The sequence below is a fragment of the Rattus rattus genome, chromosome 4 (assembly GCF_011064425.1).
Source record: "Rattus rattus isolate New Zealand chromosome 4, Rrattus_CSIRO_v1, whole genome shotgun sequence".
NCBI classification, from domain to species: Eukaryota; Metazoa; Chordata; class Mammalia; order Rodentia; family Muridae; genus Rattus; species Rattus rattus.
Window position 1 is genome coordinate 113,320,144 of NC_046157.1, and position 19,432 is coordinate 113,339,575.

The 19,432-nt window shown below is 44.7% G+C and overlaps 1 protein-coding gene across 1 annotated transcript in view; it reads left to right on the forward strand.

Annotated features, from left to right (window-relative positions):
- Positions 1-19,432, forward strand: part of Vwa3b (von Willebrand factor A domain containing 3B) — a 162,773-nt gene that overhangs the window by 93,463 nt on the left and 49,878 nt on the right. Inside the window, 4 exon segments of the mRNA XM_032899725.1 lie at positions 3,231-3,407; positions 11,251-11,381; positions 13,457-13,614; positions 18,662-18,772. Of these exon segments, the coding sequence (XP_032755616.1) occupies positions 3,231-3,407; positions 11,251-11,381; positions 13,457-13,614; positions 18,662-18,772 (577 nt within the window).

The following is a 19,432-nucleotide window of genomic DNA, read 5'->3' on the forward strand; positions in this document are numbered from 1 at the left end:
CCTAGCCCTGTGTTAGGTCTGGAGGACCGGGAAGTCACAATGAAGAAGCCTGTCCAGGTAGAGCTTAAGGAAGCAAGGAAACCAGTTTCCCGCCTTCTCGAGGCTCTGGATTGATGGTGGAGTGTTATCTCCTCTTAGGGACTGAAAAGAGCTGGCAGCCTCTTTGAGGACCACAGGAGAGAGTAACTGGGCTGAGGAAAGCTTGGTGTCCCACAGGAGTGCCAGAGCCCAGTAGAACCTGTTGGGTAAGCATTTGTGAAAAATAAGAGTGAACCAGGCCGCTGTGAAGAGATGATGTTGCCCTTCTGAGCCTTCCCCTCTAGTGCTCTGAGGGTGAAAACCAGCTTCTATCTTCAGTAGACAGACGATGAATGGCTACGCCATTACGCAGAGCTTGTTCTCTACTCCACGCACACCATTCTCCTTCCCACTCTCTAATGCCACAGGGGGTGCTGGAACACCATGCTAGTTTAACACTGTGGGTCCTGGGGCTGGGAGCTGGTGGTGGGCTTACAAAGTTGCTTCTATTGTGCCCTCCTCTCTAGTCAAATAGAGCACCAGGAATAACTTAGAGATAGAAACCTGGCTTAGAGACTGACCCAATCCTGTCTGTCAGAGTATCCTTGGGTGAATGCCCTTTAACTAGAGTTTCCTCATCTGTAGCTTAAGGCTAGTTGTCCTCCTCCCTCATAGGGTTGTTCTGAGGGAATAAATGATATTTCCATCACTGAACTCTGTAGTGCTGGCTTTCAGAGAAGCTTTTAGTGGAGAGACAGCCAACAAGCAAATAAATGTATGATGCCATAGACAGTGTGTCCCAGCGTGCAGTTGGGGCGAGAGCACTGTCATTCCCCTCCTATCCCAAATATCTCAGCCATGAGAAGAACAGTTCCTTGCTGGGCTGACACCATCCATTGGACTGGCAGAATGTTGTTTGGCTCTTGTCTGGTTTGTAGTATTGAAGAGCAAAGGTTGAATGTTCCTAGGAAGAAAGGAATGCTACACGCCTGCCTCCAAAGGTTGTGGATGGATGGACATCAGGGGAAGACCAAGTGCTTAGAGCTTAACATCTAGTCAGTGTTCAGAGAGGGGAGCAGAGCTGGAACAGGCAGGTGTGGAGTGCTTCTCTTAGACCTCAGAATTGACAAGAGAAGCAGGGTCATCTTGTCAACTACATCCAATCATTGTATGGCTAGCGAACCGGCTGATAGTCCGGTGCAGACTCGAGTTAGTAAGACCGAGGATACGTTTGGGTGACGGCACCCACAAGCTCAGTCTCTCGGGACCATTTAAACAGCAGCCCCCCAGGGAAGGCCAGCCAGCTGTGAGCAGAGTCCCTCTCATTCACGACCCTTTCCCCAGAGCTTCAGGAATATCAGACGAGGCAAGGTTAAAGGGATGGAACTGTCGGAAGGAACCAGCAAGCTGGATGATCAAAGGGGAACTCCTCACATTGAGAACACAGGGGAGGCCCTGGGACAGTTGGTGACAGTTTCGGAAGGCACTGGTTGGGCTGTTATTGGAGAAGAAGATGGCAGAGGAAGTCCTCCCTGGAAGGTCAAGAATGGTATTATGACTTGACCCTCACTGAGGGGCAATCTTCTCCACACACCAGGGAGCAAAGCACCGGTGCGTCTCTAGGACTGAAGTGTGCACGTACCCCGTGTCACCACCAGAGGACTGAAGTGTGCATGTACCCCGTGTCACCACCAGAGAGCTTGGTGATGCTGGCAAACCTAACCGTTCAGACCAGTTTTTCCACCTTTAAGGTTAGGTATGTTGTCACTTGGAGGGGCTAGCTGGGGAGAGGCGGAACAGAGGAAATGCTGGGTGATAAAGAGCCACATTTGCAGGAGTAGGAAATCCAGCCATGACTGTTCTGGTTATGTAACCATGTGTCCCAAAGGTGGGCTTCCTCTTGTCTTCAATGTGTTTCCCTTCCTCATGGTCACAGCATGGCTGCTACTGCTCCAGGGGAAAAAAGATCCATTTTGCAAGAATGGAGAAGGACATTAGACTCTTTTGCCTTTTTTTTTTCCCCACCCCCCTTTTTTTTTTTTAATTGAGAAAGGAAATTGCTTCTGAGATTTTCTAGGTCTAAGTCTCATTAGTCAAAACTGGGTGTTTGGCCACTCCTAACTGTGAAAGGCAAATTTAAATTGTACTGTGTTATCATTGATGATTTTTGTCCTCTGTCTTTTTAAAGCTGATATCAATGTCATGAAAAGGAAACCAGTGTCTTTACGTTAAAAAGGACTCGAGGAATGGATAGGCCACCATCGTTCCTTCCCAAACTACCTCTGGAGATGCTTGAAAGGCTGAACTGATGGTTCTGAGGAGTAGCCAGGAATTTAGGCTCTCTTAGCCAGTGTTCTGTTGCTATAAAAGAGACACCATGATCACAGCAACTTTTATAAAACAAAGTATTTAGTTCAATCTTTTATAAGGTTTAGTCCATCATCGTCATAGCGTGGAGCACGGTGGCACACAGGCAGACATAGTACTGGAGAGATAGCTTGGAGTATTACATCCACTTCCTCAGGCATCAGGGAGAGCGACACTGGGCATGGCTTGAGTGTCTGAAACCTCAAGCCCACCCCCAAGTGACATGCTTCTACCAATGAGACCGCATGGTATTCTCTGGGATCCTTTCAAACAGTGCCACTCCCTATGAGCCTTGAGAGGCCATTTTCATTCAAAGTATCACACAGGCCCTAAAGGAAATACCCAATGCTTGGAAGAACCGTTAACTTCTCCCTCTATCTCTCAGAAGCAAATTGCCTACAACATGGCAAAAGCTGAAATTATTCTTTTCATAAAGCCGTTTGGAAGGCAAATTGGGAAGCCAGGCACCCACGATGTGGGACCCCTGTGGCCAGGATGACCTTCCTATGGGTCTCCACCCTAGCCCAGATACCAGCCCAACTAGCATGGTCTCTACACTGAGGTGCATTTAAAGTTGAGGTGATTCTGCTTTGACAAACCTTTTTCCCACCGTAATGTGGGACTTCACTACAAGACCATGGCCTTTGAGACTCCATGCTCCTTGGTAGCAGTTTGCCTATTGATTTGAACTCAACACACTGACAAAAAGTCACTTACTGTGTGAGCAACTCCTATCTCAGAATTTGACCAACTGTGGAAAATACTAAGAATTTTTATACTATACCATTTGTCTTTCTCTTTTCCTCTTTCCCATCCTCCCTCCCCACCCCCCTTTACCTTTTCAGCCACCAGAAATGGTGATGGACCACGTCAAACTCTTTCAGAACATCCCCATTTATGCCATCTCCTTCAGTTACGACGACGAGGTTGCTAATGAGTTCTTGAAGCAGCTCGCTGCTTTGACTGGAGGCGAGTTCCGTGCTTATAACTTTGGCTGCAAGGATTCCATTCAGGATATTCAGGTGGGTACACTGAGCAAATGGTTCTTTCATTCATTCATTCATTCATTCATTCATTCATTCACTCATTCACTCATTCAAATATCACAAGTCTCAAAGATCAGCTCCTGAGCTGGGAGAACTGCAGCCATACACAAAACTAAGCCACGCAGTTGGTACAGTAATGATGCCCCTCCTGTGTTGGTCCGAATGTGGCCTGAGGGTCTCAAGACTTGTGACAATGTGAGCTTCGATCAAGGTCGCAGGGACAAGCCAAGAACTCTTATAGCTACAGTGGCCCAAGGATCTGAGTAAATTTTGTTTTTTCCCTCTTCCTCCTCTTCTGTTACTGCTTTTGTGTTTGCCTCCATGTATGTCTGTGTGCTACGTGCATGCCTGGTGCCTATGGAGGCCAGAAGAAGGCTTCAAATGCCCTGGAGTTACGATGGTTAGCACCATAGGCTGCTAAGAATAGAACCTGGGTCCTTTGCAAGAGCAGCCAGCGCTCTTAACCACTGGGCCATTTCTCCAGACCTCACATAGAAAGGCTTTTAACTCCTGCTGCATAAACACCTGTGTGGGAAACCGTCAAGAAATTGCAGATACTAAGTTGCTCCCTCTTAACTTCTCAGGGAATGCAACTATGTAACCATCTGATAAAGCCATTCACACTGATGGGGGGGGGGTAATGGAAACTCTTCCCTAATCCTGCGGTACTGACCTAAGGATGTGTACTCAATGTTTGCCGGGCTTTTAAGAATCCCGCTTGAGGTTCAGGTAAGACATGGAGACATCTATATAGTTTAAAGCTGTCATTTTGTTTGTTTGTTTGTTTTGTTTTGTTTTGTTTTGTTTTGTTTTGTGTTTTCTGGTTCAGTCTCTCAGCTAGTGTCCAATAGCCCAAATTCTCCATCTTTCCTGTCTCTCCACGTGGTTCTCATAGCCAGACTCCAGCTCTGCTGTACCTCCTTTCGGTCTCCTCCCGCTTCTCTCTGCATCTCTGCCTGCCTGGAAGTTCTGCAGCACTTCCGGTCCCAGCTCCAGCCCTCAGCTCTTTATTGGGATAAAACGTTCCTTACTCAGCTGGTAGGCTGGGGAAGGTCACCTTCCCCTAGGGCAGCTTGGCTTTCTTTTAAAGGCTGGTGAGGAAGTGAATATTACATATTCCCATTACCAGGCTTCAAATAACAATTGAAAACACAAGGACACACTTTCACAGGCAGAAAATGCAACATCTGTGGGTCACCCCACTGTGAATGTGTGTAGAAGGCCATCTTCTACAGGAAGCTAAGCTTGCTGTTCATTTCTCTTCTTGTACACCCAAGAAGAGACTTTCAACTGGATCAGGGTTTATCAGGACAGACCAGAGACCTGAACAACTCTGGGACTGAGCTGAGACTACCCTCCTAGACCTGACTTAGACAAAAGAATCACAGGGGACTGTGCTCCGAGATCTCCCAAGGCTGGGGGATGGGAAACCTCATCCTTGTTTGGGTCATTCAAAAGAACAGCCACTGCCTCTTTGGATATTTTGTGGACTGCACTGAGGGGTCATGCTTTTGGAGTAGAAATCTTTAAGACCAGGCAAGAAAGGACAAAAGTAACTTCAGTGCACACATCGTAGAACAAATTCCCCCAAATAACAATAGGGAAACAAAAACATCTTCAGCCTGGCATCTGATCAAATGTTACCAGGGCTGCAGAATAGCAGGAAAATGGCTATCCATAATGAAAGGGGGAAAGCACTGTAACTGATGTTAAGGTGTGTGTGTGTGTGTGTGTGTGTGTGTGTAAGTGTGTGTGAGTATATATGTGGCTTTATGTGTATATGTGTGAGTATATGTGTACTGTGTGTGCAACTATATGTGAGTGTATATGTGTCTGAGTGTGGGACTGTGTGTGCATGTGTGTGGGAATGTGAGTGTGTATGTTAGTGTGTATATGTATTTGAGTTTGTGAGTGTATATGTGTAGATATGTGTGCATGTGTGTGAGTATATATATGTGTGAGTGTATATGTGCATGTATGGGAATGTGTATGCATGTTTGTAGGAATGTGTGTATGTCAGTGTGTGTGACTGTGTATTTGAGTGTGTGTGAATGTGCATGTGTGTGTGAATATGAATTGTGTATGTTAATGTGTATGTACTTGAGTGTATATGTATGTATGTGTATATGTGTGTGTGTGTGTGTGTGTGTGTGTGTGTGTGTAGCTGTGCTAATAAAGACAGCATGGCCTTGGTGGGGGAAGGGCTGCATACACTGTGGAACAGTTGCAGGAAGAACCCATGCACAGCACCCCTGCCAGCTTTTAGACAGAGGTTCAAAGCAATTCAGAGGGAAAGATCACCTTTTCAACAAATAGTTGGGACAACGGCCCATCCACAGGCAAAACGATGAGCCCCAGCCTAGGTGCTGATCTTCACGCACACACAGAGCATGCACTCGCAAGGTAAATCACGGGCTCCAATATAAAACTGTAAGCTAGAAGAGTTCTAGGAAGTAGCTAGGCCTTTGGCCCAGGCCTGTGATCACAGCTACTCAGAGGCTGAATCAAGGGGACCAGAGGTTCCAGATTTGCCTGGGTTGTGTTTGATCCAAGGCCGATATCCTGGCTGGTTTTTTATGCCAACCCAACACCATCCAGAGTCATCCGGGAAGAAGAGACCTTAATTGAGGGGTTGCCTCTATCAGATCGGCCTGCGGGCATGTCTTCGAGCATTTTCCTGATTAATGATTGGCGTGGGGGGGCAGAGCTCAGTGTGGGCAGTGCCATCCCTGAGTGGGTGGTCTGGGAGGTAGAGGACAGCAAACCAATAAGCAGCGCTCCTCCATGACCCCTGCTTCAGTTCCTGCCTCCAGGTTCCTGTTGAGTTTCTGCCCTGACTCCTCTCAACGACAGACAGTAATGAAGATGAAATACGATGAAATAAACTATGGCTTATATCATATGCTTTCTAATATATTATCCCTACAACAGAAAGCAAACTAGAATAGGCGGCCTGGGGACTTTAACGAGACCCTGTCCTAAACGTAAAGGGCGCCTGGGGATATTTGGTAGGTGGTAGAGTCCTCACCTGGTGTGTATAATATCCCAGGGTTCAAACCCAAGGGCCATAAAACCAAAAAGTGTCCATCTTAGAAAACCTGTGAAACACATGTAGACATTCCACTGAAGAGGCCAGACAGATGTGCTAGCAAAGAGCAAGCCAGGAGGCCGGATCCCACTAGGTCATGCTGGGAGACCGGATCCCACCAGCACATGCCGGAAGGCCAGATCCCACCAGCCTCTGAGGAACACTAACTAAACTATAGTACTGCCACTCCATGTCTGTCAGACATGCTGGTGGGTTGAGAAGAAACAGGGTCACAAACACACTGTTGGCTGGAGGATAAATACAGTCAGAAAGCAGTCTGGCAGTTTCCATAAAAGCCAAATATTTAATTACTATATGACCTGGTCCTTGGTCTAGTGGGCACGCCTTTCAGAGAATAAAAGCTTGGATTCGTACAAAGCATAGGGATGCCTACATCTATCAAAGGAATCGAGTTCATGGTTAAATGGTTTCCCCAGAGATCACCCCAGCCCCACATGACTTCACTGCTGAATCGTAACGAGAAGAGATACCAATTCACACGTAAGGATCTGGGTTTGACCCTCTGAAATGGAAAGGAAGATGATCTTTGTGGATAGGTTCTTCTAAAACTCAGAGGAAGGAGTACTTTCCCATCTAAGAGGGCTGATATTCCTCAGCTACAAGTATTCAAAAGTTGAAAACAAAACTTAACAAACAAAAGCCAGTACATGAAACAGCTAACACACCCTGACCATGTTGGATTTTAGTGTGGAGATGCAATGCTAGCTTAACACTTAAAAACCAGCACATGACACCACACCAGTACACTTATTTTTAATATTTTTTGTTTGGTTTTATGTGTATGAACATTTTGCCTGCATGTGTGTCTGTGGACCACATGCATGCCTGGTACCCTCAGAGGACAGAAGAGGGCACTGGATCCCCTGGAACTGTATCACAGAGGTTTGTCCCTTTGGCAAAGCAGCCAATGCTCTCAACTGCTGAGCCCTTTCCTGTCCAATACTGTCATTTGTATTTATTTTTTTGAAGATTTCACGCATGCACACACCCTCCACTATTTCCTTTGAGCCCTCCCAGGTCCCACCAACCCATCTATCTCCCTGATGACTTCCTACAATCATTAGCTTCCGGAGCCCAATCCATACTGACCCTGTGTGAATGTGTATGGGGCCATCTACTGGGTCACAAGGTTAACTGCCTCCGCTTACCACAGACGAGACAAAAGGTAAGACTGGAGAGGGGCTCAGTGATTAAGAGTGCTTGCTCCTCTTCCAGAGACACCAAGTTCAGTTCCCACTCTCACGGCAGCTGACAACCAGCTAACTCCAGTTTCAGGGGATCACGCATGCACACTCTTCTGGCATCATACCGTACACGGATACACACACTGGTAAAACATTCGTATGTATAAAATCAAGTCTTTTGAAAAAACAACCATCTCAGTTTATACATGAAAACCTTTTTACCAGCTTCAATACACATTTCTGTAATAATCAAATTCCTCAAATATCAGGCAGTCTGCAAGGATGCTGCCATGGCCGCTCTGGTCCCTCTTCCCAAGGTCCCAGTCAAAGCATCAGAGCATAAGGAACTAAAGGAAGGGAAGCTACCATTATTTTCACTCAGCATCGTCATCCAGGCAGAAAATCTCACTGAATATTCAAGGGGGCCACTGGACCCAGTCGTTTACTTTAGGCACGTTATAAAGTCATAAAGGTAAATCTACAAAACCCAACTTTGTTTCTCCTTACTAGCACAGAATACACATTGAAATGGACCTCACTGAAAATAACAGCAGAAATAACAATAATAGTAATAACAATGATGATAGTAATAGTAATAATGATGACAATAGTAATCGTGATGACAATAGTAATAGTGACGACAATAGTAACAGTGACGACAATATAGTAATAATGACGACAATATAGTAATAATGACGACAATATAGTAATAATGATGACAACAGTAATAACGATGACAATAGTAATAATGATGACAATAGTAATAGTAATAATGATGACAATAGTAATCGTGATGACAATAGTAATAATGACAATAGTAATAATGATGACAATAGTAATGATGACAATAGTAATAATGACAATAGTAATAATGACAATAGTAATAACGATGACAATAGTAATAATGACAATAGTAATAACGATGACAATAGTAATAATGACAATAGTAATAATGATGACAATAGTAATCGTGATGACAATAGTAATAACGATGACAATAGTAATAATGACAATAGTAATAACAATGACAATTGTAATAGTAATAATGATGACAGTAACAGTGACGACAATAGTAATAATGACAATATTAATAATGATGACAATAGTGATGACAATAATAATAATGACAACAATAGTAATGATGACAATAGTAATAATGACGACAATGGTAATAATGATGACAATAGTAGTAATAATATCTGCATAGGGATGCACCTATCAGAATACGTGAAAGGCCTTCACACGGACCCGGGTGTAGCCCAGCTGAGAGGTGTGTTCTAAGTGTGCTAGAGGGCTTAGCAGTGTCAAGCTGTGCACCCCCTTCCAGCGGATCTGTCGACTCCATTCAATCCCAGTCAAAATCCCAGCAAGATGGGGCTTGGGTGATGGGGCAGTGGGTCAGAGTCCATGTTCTGCAACCACGAGGACCTGAGTTCACCCACGTAAAAAGTTAGGCACGGCCACGGGTGCCTGAGACTCCAGCATTATGGGACAGAGACATGTAGGCCCAGAGCATTTGCTGCCTGCCATCAGCATAACTGAGATTCGAAGTCTCCGATTCACTGAGAGCCCATGTGTGAGGCAGAAGGAAGAATGGGTAGAAGATACCCCATATCAATGCCCCACTCTGAACTCTGTGTGCCTGCACGTACACATTCACAAGCATCACATGCACACACACATACACATGCAAACACACAATGTACATACAAGGTCATGCACATGCACACACATACACACAGAGACACATATACGCATGCGCACACATACATGCCCACCAGCAAACTGTTCTTATGGAAAGGCAAAGGATTTACAACTACCAAAATACCTTTTCTGAAGAATAAGTTGGAAGACAGGATCTCCCTATGTAGCTCAGGCTGGCCCCAAACTGTTGGTTCTCTTACCTTGGCCTCCCAGGGGCTGAGGTTGCAGACTCATGCCATAATGCCTACCTGAAAAAAACATATATGGGACTGGAGAGATGGCTCAGCGGTTAAGAGCACTGACCGCTTCCAGAGGTCCTGAGTTCAATTCCCAGCAACCACATGGTGGCTCACAACCATCTGTAATGGGATCCGATGCCCTCTTCTGGTATGCATGGAGACAGAGTACTTATGCACATAAAATAAATATTTTTTAAAAAAGAAAATATATACGTTTTTTGGTAGGTTATAAAAATTATAACCCATAGACTAATACATTGGTCATTTGGAATAAATCAATATTCAAAGCCTCTTTGCCAGAAAGACTGACACAATACTGAAGAGAAATCCTGTAGAGTCGGAGGGTAATGTTTTCAGATTCCGTGTCTACTAAATGACTTGTACCTCGAATATTAAAACATCCTCAAAACCCAGCAATGGGGAAACCCAAAATATGGGCAAACGCTTTAAGCAGACATGTTATCAAAATCCCACCCGAGAAGATGCAGAGCCAGAAAGACCACGAGTTCAAGACTGACCTGGGATAGATAGCAAGACCCCGTTTTAGGGAAAAATAAGGCATTCACAAAAGAACACGTGCTTTGTAAACAACACGCACGAAAGGATGCTCATTATGATTAGCGGCAAGAAATCCACATTAAAACCACAAGGAGACACCTTCGTGCAGGCGTTAGGCGTCAGCCACCATCTGTGCTGTGTATTTACAAGGATGTGGATGCTCTGGGGATCTGCCTGCCTGGTGGGATTATAGACTGAACAACCATTTCAGGAAACAGCTTGGTAGCTCTTCACAGAGAGGTCACCATACACATGATCTAGGCGCCTGTTTGCCGAAAATAGCTGGACACACACACGCACATACACACACACACACGCACACACACACACACATTCATAGTGTTCTCTGTATCAGCCCAAGCCTGGACGCATCTCAGCTGCAAGTGAATGGATACATTTTTATATTTATTATACGGTAGAACATCACCTAACAAAATGAATGAACGGCGGATTCGCCCAATAATATGAATGAATTTCAAAATAATCATGAGCGAAGGGAGCCCCGGAGGATTCAGGCGTTCATTCTATTATTCCACTTGTAGAAAATTCAAACTAATCTGTAGGGACAGGACGTGCTGAGTAGTAGCTTGGTAATTAGGGAGAGGGGTTATAGGAAGGAGGCCAGAGTTACAAATCAGGGCGGGGGTTGGGGAGGCTTTTGTCATGATGACATCACGATTATGACTACGTAAATTCCCTTTCTTATGTGTGAATAATAAACCATACAGCTGGTTGGATGTGGGATAGTGAAAGAATCCGGAGATATTTTTTTCTTTTAGATTTATTTATCGTGTATACAGAGTTCTCCTTGCATGTATGCCTGCAGGCCATAAGAGGGCGTCAGATCTCACTACAGATGATCGTGAGCCACCATGTGGTTGCTGGGAACTGAACTCGGGACCTCTGGAAGAGTGGCTAAGTGCTTTTAACCGCTGAGCTTCACCGCCTGCTGCAGTAAGCCTTCTGTCCAAGGTTATCTGTGCCCTCACGGGAGCCAGTGACACAAACGCTTCTCATTTCTACAGGATGAAGACGTGAACCTTTTACTTCAGGAAGTGCAGCGGGGTTACAGCAACCTGGAGAAGGTACAGGAGCTTTACACCGAGTCCTTAGTCATCGACTGGTGGTACAACACAGACAAGGACACGGATAGCAAGTGAGCTGTCAAACTGCCTGCCACCTCGGCTGGGTCCTCCCCCCAACTCTCCCCTGCTTCCACCCCCACCACACCCCCTTCCTGCTCCCTCCCACTCCCTTCTCCCCCATCTTGCTCTCCCGTTTCTGAAGGGCCTTGGGCGATCTCGTGAGAGAAGCATGTAGTCTGGTCACGTTGGGATTTCTTACAGAGAGAGGATGGTCCAGTAACGGTGGCTAGAGGTAGCCACATATGCACTTGGTATATTCCATCTATTATAGAAAGCAGCCTCCACCCTCACCCTTGATGAGCAGTGCGAGGGCAGGGAGGGGAGCCTGAGGTGGAGACTTAGCCCAGGGGTCAAAGGCTTATGTAACATTGACAGGCACCTTAACTTCCTCTTACACCATCCTATGACCCGGGATCTGTTTCCTTCTCAGGGCTGTGGTGACAGGTTTGGGATGGATCTCTCTTCCTCTAGCCCATATAGATCATGATTCTCATTCACGGTTCCAACCAAATCACAACTGACCAACTCTCTGTAAATCTCATTAAAGTGACTTAAGGTTGTGTGCACAGACACTCACTCATGCATGGTCTGCCAGGAAGATATCTAAAAGGGAGAGAGCTGGAAAGATGAAAATACATTTATTATCCAGAGCCTTTTATTCATCTAAACACAGTCTTCCTACTAACAAATTATGCATTAACACAGATACCAAATTCGGAGAAGAGAGGCCTGTCCCATAGTGGGTTGTCTTAGAAGGAGACTTTTGTAGTGTTTCTCTTTGGGGGAATTTGGGAAACATAAATGCTCTTCTAAATGCCACACATAAGCTGAAAACCAAGTAAGCAAACATTCCTTGAGTATAAACCAGCTTCTCTAGTCTTCTACCCAACACCCTAGCTGCCTTCCTTTTACAGAAACTGTTAACAACAAACTCTTAGCCAAATGGGCAGCCATTAACGTCCTCGGACTTGGTCAGTTGTCTGTTGTCTGAACAGCGCATGCTCTGCTCCTCTGGGTTTTCTGTATCAAGGACTGGGAGGACAGAGAGCTGGAGTCAGAAATGTTTACTACTGCAACTGTTACACTCTGGACAAGTTACTCAATCCCGAGGTTGCACCATGTTCCCATCTGTAAGATGGTGATAGGCAGCCGGGTGTAGGAACCCATGGTAGAAAGAGCAGAAAGCAGGTGCCCCAGTCTGCAGGTGCCGGACTTCTCAGCTTCCTTTTTCCTTAATGACATTAGGAAAGTGATTTCTCCCACCTGGCTATTCACAACAGACTATTGATATGAAGTTTCCCATTAGGTTTAAATAAATAAACAAATATATAATAAGAATGTAACAGCCAAAATCTTTTTTTCTTTAACTGAGGCAAACTATGCGTCAGGAGAAGTGGGTACACGACTTCCGGTCCTTTCTGCCTTGAGATGCTCAGTGTAGATATAGTCACACAAAGGTCGGAACACAGGGCAGGACCACACAGCTATCCCATGGCTGCTGTTTTCAAAGTCCAGAGACAGAAACGCCTGGGAAGAGCATTTTTGGATCCCTCCCGGTCTCAGAGATTCTCCAGAACCGTTGCCTGCCATCTTTGCAGGTGTGGGAAGTCTCCACCTTTACAAGAGCTTGCTGAATGACACTGGGATTGGAGAACTGGGTTTCCATAATGCTTGCCCGTTCACAACCAGTGCTTCCTCCCATTCATGCCCACAGCAGCCCTGGGTAGTCAGCGCTTGACGGACTGAGGACGCTGAGAGCAGACTGTGTGACTTGAGGTCACACGTCTGGAAGGAACAGAGCTGTCACGGGAGCCACACCGCCCGGCTCAGGCTGGACCTGACCACACTCCTACGTCCCTGACCCAGGCTTCTTAACGTTTAATTTGATAATAGGAAGCCTGAGTATTTTCGGCCTTCCCGTTAGCTGAGGCTCTTGGTTAGAGGGGGCTCCTCCTGAGAGGACACTTCTTTAAGTCTGTAGTGTTCAGTGTGAATGTCTTAATGGGCTTCTCTTCCTTCTTAATGGACTTCTCCTTTTACCCTCCTTTTTTATTGGTCTACTTAAAAAAAAATCTGAATCAAACAGGCATCAAAAGGAAATCTCATCCATGGCTTCAACTCCAGAAAAATGTGCAAACTCTCAATCCGACGCTGACTCAATGACTTTGTCACCCTCAAACGTGTCTACAGGATCGTGGAAGGTTTCAGAGGAAAAAACACAGAAAAAGAAAATCCTCCATGCAGGTATCTGGGCACAGGATGGTGTGACTCATGCCTGGTTTTCCTCCAGTGAGAGGGACTAAAACCAACCCCCCCCCCCCGATTTCTTTTAAAACCCCGATTTAGGCATTGTGTTTGCTCATTTGGGTGCCTTGATCATTCCCAGCAGGCCCACCACCTCTGAGCTACCCGCAGCCTCCTGTGCATGACTTTTCAATGCAGTTTTAATTAAGACAATTGGCACGATGTCATGCATAGCCTTACCCTGTAGTGCCCCCCCCCATCACAGTCCACCATGGTAATATCTCACAGAATGATATCACAACACCATGAACAGGATATTGACACTGGTAAAAATCCAACATTTTTCTTCAGATTTGCCCAAGCTTTTCTTGTCTGACTGTGTTTTTTATCAAGTGTGCAGGCGCATACTGTTAACCCTATACTCAGGAAGCAGGGTAATTCCATGGCCATGAGAGTCCTATAGGTTGCCCATTTACAGCCACACCCCACACCTTACATACCTTCCCCTGGCCTTTGGGAATCACTATGTTCCCCTAAAATGTCACAGTTCAAAAATATTTTCTGAATGGAATATATATACACATACATAATATATAATATATATATATATATATCACCTTTTGAAATTGACTGTTTTCTCACTCAGCATAATTTTCTGTAAATCTATACAAGATTTTACAGGTGTCAACAGTTCATTCCTTTTTTATTGGTGAGTAGTATTCCAGGTGATATAAGTACCACAGTTGGCTTCTTAACAGATAAATTAACAGATAAATGATCTGTTGATCAATCCAAGCTGCATCTAAGCCTATTATAAATAAAGCACATTATGAGCATTCAAGTACAAATTCGATGGGCCTCTTAGCTTTCGTTAAATGAGGGTAAATAGCCAAGAGTAGAGATGCCACGCTTCATGTTGATCCAACCTTTCACTGTGAAGGAAATTATCAGTTTTGCCAAAGCAATCGTGCCGTTTTGTTTGAGCAAGTGACAAGTTACTCTACATCTTCAACAGCATATCTTACCACTGTCTTTAAGGTCTTCATCCCCCTGATGGTCGTATGATAGCTCACAGCGATTTTAATTCACGTTTCCGTAGTTGCTAATGGTGTCGGCCATCCGCATGCATTTCGCCATTAGCGACTGTTTTTTGCCAGTCGCTGTCCACCTCTGGTGGAATGTCGATGCGTTTGTAGGGCGAATTTTCAAAATGCTTTGAGCGTCTCTGGTGAGTTTTAAGAGTTCCTCATATGTTTTAGACATGAGGCCTCAGATCGGTCATCTGGAACCTTCTCTCTCTGTTTGCGTCTTCCCTCTACAGTAGAGTCCTTCGGCAACAGAAGACCGTAATGGGTCAGGCTTTCCTTTCTTGGATCCTTACTTTGGTGTCTAATATAAATTCTAGCTTTATGTCTTGAAGATTGTTTCTTTCTTAGAAATCGCATGGTTTTTCTTCTCTGTGCTCCATTTTGTGTAAGGTTTGAGATTCGGATCAAAATATATTCCTTCCCTCCGCTCTCTTTCTTCTTTCTCTTTCTCTTCCTTCCTCTTTCTCCCTTTCATTTGGGGCTATAGTTATTGCTATAGTACGATTTGCTTTTTATTACTATTATTATTATATTTTATTATTTAAAATAAAATTATATTTCTATTAATTAAAATGGGTTCTTCTTCCCAGTCCCGTGCTCCCAGAAATAAGACTCAGACTCAAAATATATTTACAAATACCTTGGCCATATAGCTAGGCTCTTGTCTGAGTAGGATTGTAACTTAAGATAACCTATTTATTTTAACCTCCATTCTGCCACATGTTTGGCTACCTGTGCTCAGGTACAATGTGTCCATCCCCTCACATCTTCCTGGGCAGATCTTCCCATGCCTGGCTCTCTCCCAGGATTCTTTCTGCCTCCCAGATGTCCCACCTCCTATTTTATGCCTAAGCCATAGGCCATCAGTCTTTTTATTGGCAGGTGCGCCATCCAAACAGACATAAATATTCTCTCTACGTTATTTTGAATTTAAATATATTTTGTTCATATTCTCCCCTGTCCCCAAGTCCTTCTAGATCCTCTCCCTCTCTTTACTCACCCAACTTTGAGTTCCTTCTTAATAAAAAAAAAAATCCTGTGGAGTCCATTATATGTTGGTCATCTACTCCTGAACACGAGGCCTGCCCTGGAAAGGTGGATATGCCCAGCGTCGCTCTGATTTCCCCTCTCCCAGCAGGTATAAGAGACGGTTTAGTTGTTAACCTTTACTTTAGGGTTAGGTTCTCATTCATTCATTCAAAAAATAAGAAAATAAAATATAATAAGATAAAACAACAACAACAACAACAAACCCATCACATCAAAGTCGGACAAGACAAACTGAGCCAACGGAAGGAAAGGAGCCCAAGAAAAGGCACAAGAATCAGACCCACCGCGCACATGTAGGAGGCCATAAAAACACTAGACTGGAAGCTGTAAGGTCCAGGCAGAGGCGCTGGTGCAGAGCCGAGCAGGCCCCGTGCCTGCTGCTCCAGCCCCTGCGAGTTCATACGAACTCTGCTCATGTGATGCCGAGGGACTTGCCTTCTCGGGGTCCTTCACCCCTCTGGCTGTTACACACTCTCCATCGCCTCTTCTGAAGGGTTCCCTGATCTCCGAGGAGAGGGATTTGATGGAGATCTCCCATTTACAGCGGAGTGTCCCAAGGTCTCTCACTCTCTGCATAACCTCTGACTGTGGCTCTCCGTGTTTATTCTCATCGGTTGCAGGAGGCGGCTTCTTTGACAGCTGAAGAAGGCACTGATCCACGAGTACAGCAGAATATCATTAGGAGTAACTTATTCACCACATTTCTTCTCCCTTTTGAGACCAGAATCATTCGGTCTTGTCGTAGATCCCCGGACTATTTATTCGAGTCTTGGTTGTTGGTCCCCCAAGCAGTGCTGGGTGTAGGTCCCATTTCCGGGAGTGGGCATTAAGTCAAATCACCTGTAGGTTGATCACTCCCCCAAGCCTCGGGCCACCACTGCTCCATTGATCCACTTCTTTTCCCTTTGTCAATGCTCTGTGGTCCTGATGGATGGATGTCAATGTCACAGACAGTGAGTTTGCTGCTGTGTTTATTCTAAGGAGTATTTTAGTTACTCTACGACTTGATGCTTTTGTGTGAGCTTTAGACTGCATTTCGATTATAAAACTCTCTGGGATTTTCCTAGTAATTGCACCAAGTGTGATTCCACTTGGCAGATGACCCGGCTCACAAACGTGAATTTCTCCCCGTTATCTGAGTCCTCTTATGTCTAACAGTGGCCTTTCGCAGTTCTCATATCCCATACAAAGGCAGTGGTTGGCTTTTCTTAGGTCTGTGACTGGCTACTCTGCTGAAATCTGTATTATGACGAGTTCTGCATTGAGTGGGTTTCTGAGTGGAGCGTTTTCTGTGTAGGCACCTATGAAGGTATGGGCACTCTCACATTTCCTGTCTCTGGCTTTATTCCACCTTCTCACCCCATCCCAGTGGCTAGAATCCTTACTATTATTTTGACTAATGGTAAGAGTGGCCACCATTTTGTTTTTCTTAATATTAGGAAGAAAGGGTTTTCCCCGGTTAAATGTGATTTCAGCTGTGCAGACTTGTTTATATTCTTTAGCAAGTTTTGAATGGGCTTCATTTAGCTTTCTGAAAAGTTTTTATTTCTCATCACAAATGGGCGCTGGATTTCGGTAGATATTTTTCTGTCCATTGAGTTTTCTTTGGTCTGGTGATAGGGTAGATCATTTTGTTTGTTTGTTTGTTTGTTTGTTTTGTTTTTTCCTTCTTCAAATACAGAAGCAGCCGTGTATATATTTTCAAGTTCACTTTCTGTTACTGTAAGGAACTTAGATTTATTTCAATTTATGGTCCATCACTGAAAGAAGACAGGACAGGAATTCTTACAGGAACTTGAAGCAAATCCGTGGAAAAACTGCCCGAGGCTTTACCAGGCCCATGATTAACTAGCCCTCTCATATAGCCCTGGCCCACCTGTGTGAGGAACGGTGCTACCCACAGTAGGGCAAGGCCCTCTTACATCAACTAACAATCAAGACCACCCCCACAGACTAATCTGATCTGAGCAGTCCTTCGGTTGAGATCCCTTCCCAGGTGACTCTAGACCATGTCAAGTTGTCAGTTAAAGCTAACTATGATGACATCTCAAATATTGCTTAATGGTCTCAGGGTAGGACCATAATCTATCACCTCGGTAGGTAATATATTTTGTACAGTTAAATTCTTTTTTATATGTGTGTGTGTGTGTGTGTGTGTGTGTGTGTGTGTGTATGTGTGTGTACACAGTATGTGTTCTTATGGAAAAGATAGGGTGTGTGTGTATGCATGCATGAGCATGTGTGCATATGTATATATGTATATGTGTGTGCATGCTATGTGTACTTATGTATGGATGAGATAGGGTGGCATATTTGTGTGCATACACATGCATGTATGTGTGTGTGTGCATGGTGTGTGTACTTATGGAAAAGATAGGGTATGTTAGGGTATGTGTGTGTGTGTGTATGCATTCATGTGTGTGTGTATGTGTGAGTACATGGTGTGTATACTTATGGAGGGGATAGGGTATGTGCATGTACATGCATTCATGTGTGTGTGTGTGTCTGTGTGTACACGGTGTATACTTATGGAGGAGTTAGTGTGTTTTTCCTTATTTTTTGTTTTGTTTTGTTTTGTTTGAAACTGGGTCTTTCAGTGGCCTGGACCTTTCTCCCAACAGGCTAAACTGGGGAATTAGCAATCCCCAGGGAAGTGCCGCATACACACACACACACACACACACACACACACATACACACACACAGTGAAGAGATTACAAGCACACTCCATCACACCTGATTTTTTGCCTTCAAATCAAACTCAGGCCTTCATGCTCGCATGGCAAGCACTTTCTAGACTGAGCTATTAACCCCCAGTGTAAAATTACATCAACTTAACAAAGTAGTTCTAGCTGATTAGTCTCCTCCCATCCCCAACTCCTATAACCCTCTCTCTGTGATGTCAACAGAATCGACCAAAACAAGCCTACTCAGAAGTCACCTATTCAACTTCAAGAGCTTCAGCGAGAAGAAAGACAGCCCCAGCTCCAAGAGCGACATCACAGCTCTCACCAACAGAGGCAAGCAAGAGAGGGCTCCTACCTGGGAAGCCCCATTCATGCTTTTGCCCAGCGTTCTGCACCTGGAAGACCTGGGTGAAATATGTTTGAGGGAGTTAAGAAAATAATAATAAAAAAAAAAGGTCACCCTTGAAATGTTGCAGATTCCTCCCTCAGAGGCTCCCTTGTAAATCAGGTCAACCTACCCCTAGTGCACTGGGCTTTCTTAGGGTTATATTTGCGCTACGTGTATCTGCTTGTTTGGCACACTCTTGGCTTACTAGGCCATAGTGTCAGTAGTGATATCCACTACCACTCTGTGCTTTGAACTGGACATTCCCACACCTCATAAAAGGGTAACTTTTATCCTTCTATTTATAGGGGATGCCACCCGGTTAGCCTCTTTCTGGTCCCAATTGTCAGTGTTTTAAGGCTAAGAGTGAGGAAGGTATAACTTGTCCACTCAGTGGCTTGTCATGAGATGATTCTTCTTAAAATAAGAAATGGGATAGGTTGATTCCTATAGTGTGATCCCTACATTCCGAATACTTAGTTACTAAACCCTAAGACAGTACACGGTCCTCTCTGAAGCAGGAAGCACTCGAGTGACAAATGTCCACCTGTGCTAACTTGTCATAGAATAATCAGGCTTTGCTTGCTTCAGCCCTGCTGTTTGGGAAC